The sequence below is a fragment of the Hyla sarda genome, chromosome 2, assembly GCF_029499605.1.
Source record: "Hyla sarda isolate aHylSar1 chromosome 2, aHylSar1.hap1, whole genome shotgun sequence".
NCBI classification, from domain to species: domain Eukaryota; kingdom Metazoa; phylum Chordata; class Amphibia; order Anura; family Hylidae; genus Hyla; species Hyla sarda.
This window is the reverse complement of record NC_079190.1, coordinates 501,128,325-501,141,301: the sequence shown is the minus strand read 5'-3', so window position 1 is coordinate 501,141,301 and position 12,977 is coordinate 501,128,325. Positions and strand designations below refer to the sequence as shown.

The 12,977-nt window shown below is 41.1% G+C and overlaps 1 protein-coding gene across 1 annotated transcript; it reads left to right on the top strand.

The window, feature by feature from the left end:
* Positions 1-1,736: 1,736 nt before the first annotated feature.
* LOC130357521 (gastrula zinc finger protein XlCGF26.1-like) lies at positions 1,737-11,757 on the top strand. Its single transcript, XM_056560218.1, has 3 exons — positions 1,737-1,820; positions 7,908-7,983; positions 10,078-11,757. Exons 1-3 carry the CDS (start codon positions 1,737-1,739, stop codon positions 11,310-11,312), a joined length of 1,395 nt encoding a protein of 464 aa, XP_056416193.1. The 3' UTR covers positions 11,313-11,757.
* Positions 11,758-12,977: the final 1,220 nt, after the last annotated feature.

Below are 12,977 nucleotides of genomic sequence, written 5' to 3'. Positions count from 1 at the left end.
TGTCCACTCTCTGAACAACTTCCTTTATGTCCTGTCTAACGGCTGAGATTTCCGTCTTGAGTGTTTCTTTAACATCTTTTAAAAAGCTTTGAAAATCTTGTTTTGTAGGGAGGTGTCTCAAGTAGCTTTTCCAGTCATCTTCTTCTAATTGTCCTTCCTCCATATCGTGGTTAGTAGAGCGAGGAGACCATGATGTCTTGTCTTGTTTTTTACGTTGTGGAGAGTGTGGCGTACCTGGTGGGTCCAAGTCCCAGTTAGCTGAGGTTGATAATGATCTTTTTGCATGAAGAGCATCTTCTTTAGACCCTCTTTGAGCTTTGTGATCTAGACTAGGTGTCTGTGGGCTTGAACTTTGCTGAGTTAGTGGAGGTTGAGACCAATTTTTTTCCTTTTCTTTATTTTGTGATTGTTTGGTAGTTTCATCATCTCTACAATCCTTATGTGACGCGTCTTTTCTTTGTGACATGTTCAAGTTTTGTTTCTTCGTTTGAACAGGTGATTTTGTTCTTTTTGATCCAGAAGAGAATGAAGGTGCTTTTTTAATTTGGGTCTGAGACCGATTGCCAGATATAGTCTCTGCTATACGGTGGTGTTGGTATGTAAATTCACTTGTTCGGAAAGAAGATGACAATCTAGATTTCCTTTGTGATCTTCTTGGATTTCCCATATACATAGGCCCGTACAGATAATGAAATTTTACAATATGGAGAACGTCAGTGAGAGTATAAGTTGTAGAAATAACCTAGAAAATAATAATACTGAATTTCACAAGAAAGTGTTGCCAGTGTCCACTGTATTTTCACAAAAGGTCTCAAGAAAGGCACAGTGAAACTGTAATACTGGATTTCACCAGAATATGTCGCCAAAGTCCACTGTATTTTCACAGGAGTTGTAAGAAAGGCACAAATAAATTATAATACTGAGTTCCACTAGAAGAGGTCTCCTCAATCCCCTGTATTGTCACAGGAGTCACCACAAAAGCACAGCAGGGCTGTAATACTGAGATTTACCAGAATATGTCTCCAGAATTTACTGTATTTTCATAAGAATTACAATGAAGGCATAGCAGAGCCGTGATACTGAATCTCACCAGAAGGTGGTGCCAGAGTCCAGTGTATTTCCACAGAAGTTAGAACTTATGTTAGGGAGTGCAGTATTATACACGGGGTTCTATTAATGGTAAGTCAGATATCAGGATAGATCTTAGTAATCAGGAGTCTTTAAGAATCTTAGGTATTATTCAGTTAATATAGATGTAGGTATAAAGATATATAGGTGTCACCCCAGTGTGATTTTACACCTGTATATGGATCTTAGATGCAGACTTGTAGACTGTATAAAATGGCTTCCACTGATGCCTTGTGTTAGTAAAAGATGTCTGGCAAAGTCCTCTTAATCAGGGTAGGGTCCTTTTACAGTAGTCCTGGTTACTTACAGTTAGCTGGTAGAACGGGTGGTGTTTGGCAGCAGCACCACTGCTCCTCTGTAAGCTGAGCCCAGCAGTGGAGAGGTTAATTCTTCAGTGGTAAAGTGAGCTGATCTGAGCCCCGCACTGACAGAGGATCTAACTGGAGGTTATAGAGAGCAGTCCCGTTAGTGCTGTGAGTACCCCAGGTAAAAAAAAAAATCTCTCAGGGTTATGAGGGAAGCCCCTTAGAGCTCTCTGTGTTAGGGGAGTACAGTGAGGGGTCCGAGTCTAGTCTCTCCACTATAGGCATCCACGTGGGTTGGTGTGTATGTGGAGCTCCGGTGCTGTTTTTACCCGCCAGGCAGAGCAGACTAACCTCCTGATGAGACGCCACTCTCTCAATGAGCAGAAGGTAAGCTGTGGTTTTCTTCGCTGTGTCTCACTTCTACTTTCACCTCTGCAAGCAGGAGGCGGTTCAGCGCTCGTGTAGCGCGGGAAGCTGACTCTGCGGCCTGTTGCTGGAGTCCCGGTCGTCTGGGAAAAGGCGCAGATCAGCGGAGGGCAGCTTCCGATCAGACCCTGGACCCAGATATAAGTGTCCAGGTGTGAGATGACCACATAGGGGTGTTTTTTGGAGTTCAATTATGTAGGTTTAGGCCATTAAACCGCTATTAAAGGGTTGGTAGGTGACGGAGCTCTGCAGCGCACGTCCTACTCCATTCGCCTCAGGCCACGCCCCCGCTGCGATCTTTCTGTATCATACATAGATGCGGCGGTGCTTTTCTATGGTCCCCTGCACTCACGTATATATACACTTATTCATATTTCCGCGGAGCTGTGATTGGCCAGATGGTTCCAGCCAATCACAGCTCTCTGTGAGAAATAGGAACATGTGTATATATACGGCCGTGCAGGGGACCATAGGAGAGCAGCTGCTGCATCTATACATTATACAGGAGCATCACAGCAGGTGTCAGGAGTGATACCCGCAGTAATCTTTCCTTTACTACAAGTACTACGACTCCCAACATGGAGTACACTCTGCCTCATGCTGGGAGCTGTAGTACCTGCATTAATAGACAGATCGAAGCGGGTGTCCTAATTTACACTCGCTGCGACCTGTCTATTAAAACAGGTACTACAGCTCCCAGCATGAGGCAGAGTGTGCTCCATGTTGGGAGTAGTAGTGCCTACGTAAGGACACATCACAGTGGATGTCACTACTGACACCCTCTGTGATCGTCCTGTCTATAGCAGAGATGGAGCAGCTGTATACATCGCTCGCATCCCTGCTCTGCACTGTACTTCGGGCCGGCTACTCATTCATTCATCTTTTCCTCAGAGCTGTGATTGGCTGAAACCATCCGGCCAATCACAGCTCTGGGTGGGAAATATGAATTCCTGTTGACATCAGTGGCCGGAGTATAGTGCAGAGAGGGCGATGTATAGACCCGCTCGCTTCTCTGCTATATTATGGACGATATATGTCTATAGTGCAGGTACTATCACTCCCAGCATGGAACAGTCTGTTCCATGCTGGGAGTAGTAGTACTACATAAAAAATGTTAAAAAGTATTTTAAAAAAAAAGTGAAACACACACTTTATTAAAAAATAATAAAAATTGGGTTATAAAATATATACATTGAGTTTAATAATAAAAAAAATTCCATCACTGCTGCATCCTTTTTTTTTTGGTACCCAAGAAATTTTGGGTACCAAAAAAAAAAAAAAACGCCAAGGTGCAATTTCCACACAAATAAAAAAAAGCCGGAAAAAACGCCAGAAAAAACGCAAGAAAAAACGCAAGAAAAAACGCATGATGACATCACTTGCACTGGCAATTTTTCAGGTGTTTTTTTAACCTCTTAAGGACCCATGACGTATGCATACGTCATGAGTCCCAGTCCTGCGATATAACGCGGGGTCACACGGTGACCCCGCATCATATCGCGGCGGGCCCGGCGTCATAGTGAAGCCGGGACCCGCCTCTAATAGCGCGCGGCACTGATCGCTGTGCCGCGCGCTATTAACCCTTTAGCCACGCGCTCAAAGCTGAGCCACGCGGCTAAAAACGAAAGTAAAAGTGCCCGGCTAGCTCAGGGAGCTGTTCGGGATCGCCGCGGTATAATCGCGGCATCCCGAACAGCTGTAGCACAGGAGGAGGTCTTCTTACCTTCTCCTGTGCTGTCCGATCGCCGAATGAAGCCTGAGATCCAGGCTTGAGCAACCAATCGCCGAAAACACTGATTGATCCATTCCTATGGAGATGGATCAATCAGTGTAAAAGATCAGTACATGCAATGTTATAGCCCCCTATAGGAGCTATAATATTGCATAAGAAAAGTGTAAAAAAATCATTAACCCTTTCAATTATCCCTTCCCCTAATAAAAGTTTGAATCACCCGGCATTTCCAAAAATAAAAAAAACATTATGTAAATAATAATAAAAATAAACATATGTGGTATCGCCGCGTGCGGAAATGTCCGAATTATAAAAATATACCGCGTTTTAAACCGCTCGTTCAATGGCGTACGCGCAAAAAAATTCCAAAGTCCAAAATAGCGCATTTTTGATCACTTTTTATACCACAAAAAAGTGAATAAAAAGTGATCAAAAAGTCTGATCAGAACAAAAATTGTACCGCTAAAAACTTCAGATGACGGCGCAAAAAATGAGTCCTCAAAGCGCCCTGAACACAGAAAAATAAAAAAGTTATAGGGGTCAAAAGATGACCATTTTAAACGTATACATTTTCCTGCATGTATTCATGATTTTTTTCGGAAGTGATACAAATTCAAACCTATACAAGTAGGGTATCATTTTAACCGTATGGACCTACAGAATAAAGATAAGGTATCATTTTTGACAAAAAATGTACTGCGTAAAAATAGAAGCCCCCAAAACGTACAAAATAGTGTTTTTTCATCAATTTTGTCGCACATTGATTTTTTTTCCCGTTATACCGTAGATTTTTGGGTAAAATGACTAATGTCATTACAAAGTAGAATTAGTGACGCAAAAATTAAGCCATTATATATAATTTTAGGTGAAAATTTTTAAGAGTTATGATTTTTTAAAGTTAAGGAGGAAAAATTGAAAATGAAAAAACGGAAAAAGCCCGGGTCCTTAAGGGGTTAATCCCTAAAAACACAGTGCAAAAAACCAAGTGGAGACTTAGCCTTAAGGGATTTTCACACTGAGGAATTGGGGCGGAAATCAAACAGAAATTTTCTGCCTCAAAATATTGTTACTTTTCCACAAGAACTCAGAGATTTTGCGCGGAATTTCGCACGGAATTGGCACTGAAATCACGCGGAAATGTAGGTTTCATGCGGAGGAGGAGTATCAAGTATTTCTATTCATAAAATTTCAATTTTTTCTTTCATGTGGAAATTCCACGCCAATTCCGCGCCAATTCCACGTGGAAATGCTTCTGACTGAAAAAAAAAATAACATTGATCTCTATGGGAGAACGACGTTCTTTCATGTTCTTTCTTCAAGCGGAACAGATTTCCTCCTCAGAATTCTGCTTGAGGAAATTCCTCAGTGTGAACTGAGGGGCAGAAATTCTGCACAGCTCTATGGGGGATTTCACTGCTGAATGATTTGGAGAGGAAAAGGCGAGCAGAATTACTCGTGGAAATTCCTCTCCAATTCCTCAGTGTGAACATACCCTTATAAGGCCACTTTTTGTACACACGTTTTATCGCTGAAATAAAGTGAAGTTACCGTTGGCGCTGGATAAAGTCTGCTTTCTACATCTGCTTGGAGGGACAGCCGTGCGGTGGAGTCCGTGAGCTGACTACCTGGTCTGCATTGATACCAGAAATATTATTAGTCGTACAAACCTTCTAAATGGAAAATGTCCTATGAATGTAGACTGGGTAGGCACGGATGCAAAGAAGTATTTAGTCATTGTTTGCCATATATTTACTTTTCTTTTGGCATAATGTCAATGTGCCGTCACCCCTAGGGGGCACTATTGCATAAGTAAATTGAATCAGTTACCAATCAGCCAGTTAAGTGTTAACTTTTTAAGACTAACTTAATAGTCTTGACATCCATCAATAGACAAGAGATAAGCCTGACACTTCCCAGCCATTAAACCTGGTTTACCATAGACAGGCTGGCACCAGTTGGGCTGTAACTCTATGAAGTATCACGTCTTGTCTTTAGTCTTGTAGATAAGATAAGACACTTCTTACCTCCCTAATATCTGGGCTTAGACATCTCCCCAATACATCTGTGTAGTCTATTGTTCATACCCAAACTAATAGAGCTAGAATAACATCCACACATCACAGCTTGGAGCTTATGTCAGAGTTCACATTAGGAATCATGCAAGGTCCTTATGTCTTAAAGATACAAGGCTGTATAAATCAATTACTGAGAATATAACATTAAAGGGTTACTCCACCCCTAGATATCCAAAGGATAGGGGATAAGATGTCTGATTGCGAGGGGGTCCTGCAGCTGGGACCCGCACAATCTTTGTGCAGCACCCGGTGTTCATTTAGAATGCTGGGTGTGGGCAGTGGTGGTCATGACATCACGGGCGCGCCCTTCATGATGTCACGCCACACCCCATCAATGCATGTCTATGGGAGGGGGCATGGCCCCAAGCGTTCGGAACAAAATGTTCCGAACGCTGGGGCAGCGGATTACCCCTTTAAGCATATATAGCATAGTTATATGCAGTGTGTGATATATAAAATAATATTATGTGTACACAGCAATACCATATATGTCCTTATGGATTATTTTATATGTAGTGTTTTATAAGTATTGTTCATAAGATTATAATAACCATATTAGTTTCTCAGTTTCTTCACCCCCCCCCCCCCCCTTATTATTTCATCGTAAATACTGAGTGACCAGAGGGGCATTTGTCTTAGAGAAGGACACAGTGTAGAGAAAAATACACATGAAGAAATCTGTAACTCAACTTTACATGATCCTTCCTGGACCTGCTGACATGGCCGCCTACTTAGACAAAATGGATGCCATGGTTTTGATCATCAGGCCCAGTGATTGATTGATTTCGGGCCTACAATTATCACAACACTTTCTATGTTAATTTGCGTAAGAAATTTGGACCCTTAAATAGTAAAATCCTTATAAAGCTACTTTCACACTGCCGTCATGTTCCCGCCTTCTGATACCCGTTATTCAGCAATAATGGATAATGGATAAGGAATTATCGGATCAAATAACTGATCACAATGGATCATTATGGATGGCCAATGTTCGTTATTTTAACGGGAATTCTGTTAAAATAACGAACATCCATTATGATCCGTTATTTTATCCGTTAGGATCTGTTATTGTCCGCTAAGTTTAACCTATTTTTGGATTCCTGGTTAAGAGACTTTACTGAGCATGCTCAGATCCTAACGCAATCTGAAAAATAACAGACTCTAACAGATGCTATCAGTGGACATCCGTCATCCATAGACTAAAATGTTACATCTTTCATTGCCGTTATATGTCCGTTATTTTTGACGGAAGAACAATTTGTGCATTTACCGGTATTTCTCCCGTCAAAAAAACTGACTAGAATATTTACTGACTTCAACTGGTGTTAACGGATGATCAAAAGACCCCATTGACATTAATGGGATCCTTTGGCGGCCATTATCAGGAGTTTCGAATGGGAGAGCATGACGGGGATCATTTACAGTATGATAACGGCAGTGTGAAAGAGGCCTAATATGTTGTATGTGATATAATAGGGAGGATTTCATCTATGTGAGATAAAGATGGAGAGTCCTGTGTATGGTGTCATGTCTGGAGGGAATGCTCCTCATCAGGAGGCAAAATGCTGATAGTTTCCCCTGATTATCATATGAAAAGGTCTCGGAGTCTCCCCGGTATCTCTTACAGATGTAAATAGGAGTGTGACCAATATGTCTCCACCCTGCAATACAATGTGTAAATGAAGGCTGATCCCAGGAGGCCATAGAATGCTAAAACTGGTTGGACAGGTTCTGGCCCCATCATTTTTACTTTACATATTGTAGGGGGGGGGGGGGGAGGCCAATCTGATGGTGAAAAGGGTATAAAAGACCCCATCATGGCTCATATGGGGGGAACTTACCAGGAGAATATACTTGGGACACTGGAGACACTGACTGGAGATAGAGACCTGAGTGTGTGGAGGGTCCATGTGTGGTGACTAGAACATCTCTGAGGTGACTGTAAGTAGAAGGAATTATAAAATATTGTAATTGTTTCATATTTGTTGTTTATGCCGTGTGTATATTGTATGTGGGCTGGTAGGGTTGAGTCCAGGGCGGCTTTTTAGTCCCAGTCTGGCCCTGTCTGCGGCCATCACTGAACCCCACAATACTTGTAGAAAAGAGACTGGGATGATTGTTGATCCTATGTGATCACCACTTGAGGAGATCCATGTGCAGATTGGTTCATACCTTCTAGGGGGGATGTAACACTCACCTGGATAGAAGATAAACTAAGGTTTCTTTATGTTTTTTCCTCAGGTCTATAATATGGAATCTTTGCCGGAAAGTTCTGGAGGAACAATGAGCGGACTAGAAAACCCCATATCAGAGAATGGTAAGAGCCTTTCATACATCTTATGTTTTATTCTGTCATTATAAATTGCAGACTGAGATTCCTTAAAGGGTTACTCCAGCTCTGAGACATCTTATCCCCTATCCACGCCGCGGTGCCAGCTCACCAACAGCCGGGTGGCGACCAAGGGGCCGGAGTATCGTGACGTCACGACTCCGACAACAGGTGACGTCACCCCCCCGCCCTCGCTATGCAAGTCTATGGGAGGGGGTTTGATGATCCTTTGGATAGCGGATAAGATGTCTCAGGGCTGGAGTAACCCTTTAAGATATTTCTTCCTGCTTTTTAGTGGTGGAGATGTATATTGTATTGATAGCGCTCATCATAGACAGGGAGTGGGCGCAGGGCAGAACACAGGTCAGGGAGATAAAGTGACGCATTTCAGGTGTTCAGAACGCCCTTAGTCATACTAAAAACTATCTGGCCGCAGCTATGTGTATATAAAGATCGCATGATCTCCTACCAATGGGATTCAAATACATGATCATGAGAGAGGAAAGTATTATAACATTATAATTGTATAAGTAAACCTTTTGGTCATATTTTATTGTTATCTTGGCTATTTTTGCTCAGCTTGCTGGGTGCTGTAGTACCTTACATGTTTTGGTATGCTTTTCTGTCTGGAGAGTATTGCAATTCCCTGTATTGTTTGTGCCTTTCTTCTTTTGTGATCATGTATGTAAAAGGTTAATATTTTATTCAGTCCTACGGGAAGAAGACCATGTGATCTTTAGTCATACATGACCGGGACCTGATAGATTTTTGTATGACTAAAAAAAGACCAAAGTGTTTACAATTCTAATGCTATAATACTTTCCTCTCTGATGATCATGTATGTAAAGGGTAAACATGCTTTCCAATCCTATTGGTAGGAGATCATGTGATCTTTATATACACACAGCTGCAGCCAGATAGTTTTTAGTATGACTAAGGGCGATATGAACACCTGAAATGCGTCACTTTATCTCCCTGACCTGTGTTCTGTCATTTTAATGTAATGGAATAAAGAATCTTGAATTTCATCCTATATCTCTGCTGGATATTCTTGTTCTTATATAGAATCTGTTCCATGTGACTTGTAAGTATTTAATATGATGTTAGTATTCAAGAGTGGATCAAACATATAAGTCTGGACACTATAGGCCTTTAGGTGTAACTTCTCTTCTGGGTAAAATCTTTGAAGGTTTTCTAAGAGGTTCTATCCTGAGGTATCTCAGTGACAATAACCTTATCACACACATCAGTATTGGTGTATGAGGGATCGGTCCTGTCAATCCAATCTGATCACATTCAATGAGCAGGGCCGTTCTAATTGTCTTTGAGTCTGTGAGATAGAAAGGGTTTAAAAACATAGGACGATATGTGTTAGTAACTGACTATAAGAAACAGTGAGGGGTATTAACCCTTTCTATCCCAACATGTACTATAATGATATGGCGGTATTAAGGGTGCATGGAGCGGACTTAGGAGCTGAGTCTTCTCTATACATGGTGGGTGCTGGATGTGTAAGGACTTGTTCACTTCATGATTTGCCCTTATGTAACATGTATACATTGGTATCTTATCAAATTCAGATGCCAATATATATATATATACATGTACTGACATGGCCCTATTCACTTTAATAGCCCAAACATAGTCATCTAGTGACCAAGTATTGGCCATTTCCTTCATGTAGATGAGTTTTTACCAGGACATAAAATTGTATCAGACTACACTTCTGGTAAATACATGTATATGTGTGGGAAATGGGCTGAATGTAGTCACTTGTCCTGAGATATAGAGATTTTATTATCTGACCACAAATCTTCACATTTCCTCCATTTCCTACCAACCGAGCAATAAGTTTATTTTAGAAGGGGTGTGAATCATAAGCTCAGGGGGTGTGAATGTGAGGTCAATGTAAATCTCCATAAGATTCACCCCCCGGAGCCTGAGATTCACTCCCCCTTGTATAAGAAAGATACCGGAAAAGTTTGTTTTCTTTATATTCTGTAAGTACCTAGAAATAAGTGATCCTGTTATCTACATGTGTTGACTGTATTGTGTTTTACTCATTGTATTGATTTTAACATTGATCTCACACAGGAGAGAAGACATTTTCATGTCCAGAATGTGGAAAATATTTTAGTCAGAACTCACATCTTGTAATTCATGAGAGAACTCACACAGGAGAGAAGCCATTTTCATGTCCGGAATGTGTGAAGAGTTTTAGTCATAAATCAAATCTTAAAAAACATATAAAAACTCACACAGGAGAGAAGCCATTTTCATGTCCAGAATGTGTAAAGACTTTTAGTCAAAAACCAAGTCTTGAAATACATATGAGAACTCACACAGGAGAGAAGCCATTTTCATGTCCAGAATGTGTGAAGTGTTTTAGTCATAAATCAAGTCTTGTGGAACATATGAGAACTCACACAGGAGAGAAACCATTTTCATGTCCGGAATGTGTGAAGAGTTTTACACAGAAATCAAATCTTGTGGATCATATGAAGATTCACACAGGAAAGAAGCCATTTTCATGTCCAGAATGTGTGAAGTGTTTTACACGAAAAGAAAATCTTGTGCATCATATGAGAACTCACACAGGGGAGATGCTATTTTCATGTCCGGAATGTGTGAAGAGTTTTACACAGAAAGCAACTCTTGTGGATCATATGAGAACTCACACAGGAGAGAAGCCATTTTCATGTCCGGAATGTGTAAAGTGTTTTAGTCATAAATCAAGTCTTTTGGGTCATATGAGAACTCACACAGGAGAGAAGCCCTTTTCATGCCCGGAATGTGTAAAGTGTTTTAGTCATAAATCACATCTTGCGGGTCATATGAGAACTCACACAGGAGAGAAGCCATTTTCATGTACAGAATGTGTGAAGTATTTTAGTCATAAATCAAGTCTTGTGGAACATATGAGAACTCACACAGGAGAGAAGCCATTTTCATGTCCAGAATGTGTAAAGAGTTTTACACAGAAAGCAAATCTTGTGGATCATATGAGAACTCACACAGGAGAGAAGCCATTTTCATGTCCAGAATGTGTGAGGTGTTTTACACGAAAAGAAAATCTTGTGCATCATTTGAGAACTCACACAGGAGAGAAGCCATTTTCATGTCCAGAATGTGTGAAGTGTTTTACACAAAAAGCAACTCTTTTACAACATATGAAGACTCACACAGGAGAGAAGCCATTTTTGTGCTTGGAATGTGCTAACTGTTTTACTACGAAATCACATCTTGTTATTCATCAGAGAATTCACACAGGAGAGAAGCCATTTTCAAGCTTGGTATGTGGAAATGTTTTAGGCTGAAATCACATGTTTTTAAACATCAGATGATTCACACAGGATAGAAACAATTTTCCTGTCCTGAATGGGCAAAGTGTTTTACTAATAAAAACAAGTCTCGAGGGACGTCTGAGAAGTCACACAGGAGAGAAGCTATTGTCATATATAGTATGTGGCTAATGTGTTAACCAAATATCAAATCTGTGGATCATCTAAGAACTCAGACAAAGGAGAAGTTATTTTCATGTTTAAAATGTGTAAAATATTTTTGACTGAAATAAAATCTTGTTCATCATCTCAGTCTATGTATGTGGGAAAGGTTTGTGAAGCATCTGAGAACTCACACAGGGAAGAATCAATAGTCCTGTGCAGTATCCTGTAAATGTTTTATCCAGAAATCTGGTGTTGTGGAAGATGTGAGAGCTGACTGAGGAGAGAAGTCATTGGAATGTTCAGAATGTAGGAAATGTGTCCGGTGCACATTGTACGACCTGATGTGTCAGGACGTCTTCTAAGTTATAGTTAGAGATGAGCGAACTTTTCAAAAATTCGATTCAGCCGATTCGCCGAATTTTCCGAAAAAGTTCCTTTCGATACGATTTTTTTTTCGCGGCAAATCAATATTAAAAAAAGGCTCTACAGCCTCTATAGGGGTAAAGAATACTTTGCTCTGTTCTAAAACGCATATGGAGGGTGCTGGGGTAGTGAAATAATATTGTCCTTCAGAATAACATGCAGATTACCGGCATCGCTTTTAGAATCACTGCTGCACAGCAGCACAATGACAGAGCCTGGTGGTAGCATCAGTGTCAGGAGACCATATATTGCCTGAATGACACAGCCTGGAGTTGGCTGATGCACGAGTACACAGCAGGGCTTCACAATCCCCCCCTTAAAACACAACAATTGTAGAAATTTATGAAGAAGACTTTTAGATAGCGGGTGCTACCAATGAGAAAATTTGAAATTCCCAGACCCAGACACAAAAACTACAAAATGACCCAAAAGGGGGCTATGAGGCCAAAACAATACAATTAACCAAACCCCAAGGCCGTAGCCTGGGGTGCAAAACACCTCAATTTTCCCCCCCTAAAACCTAACTTTTAATAGTGCATATCTAAAAAGTAACAATTCCAGAAAGTGATAGTTAAAAAATGCAATGTCACATGGGAGGATAATAGTTATTGGAGCAGCATGGCTTCCAGTATACAGGGCTCTGCAGAAGCCCAAACTTCCCAATTGTGACACTAATTAAAACACAAAATTGCCGCCTCTACATGTTTCGCCGTCACACGGCGTTCTCAAGAGGCAATGTGTGGCAACATCGACCCAGACCCAGACACAGCAGCACCATCAGTAAACCATATATTGCCTGAATGACACAGGCTGGAGTTGGCTGATGCATGAGTATGCACCAAAGCTTCACAATCCCTAAATAAAAAGACCAAAATTTTTGCCGAAAAATTTTGACGAAAATTTAGGAAGCAGGTGCTCTCTATATATTACCTGAATGATGCAGCCTAGAGTTGGCTGCAGCATGAGGAGACCATTGAAATGTCTGTTTTTTATTAGAAATTGAAATCAAAATTTGTGTCACAGACCCCGCAGTGTGGATACAAAGGACCTAATCTCACAAGCACCCACAGGGCTCATGTGGCCGTAAGATGTAGGCGCAACATCTCCATAGCC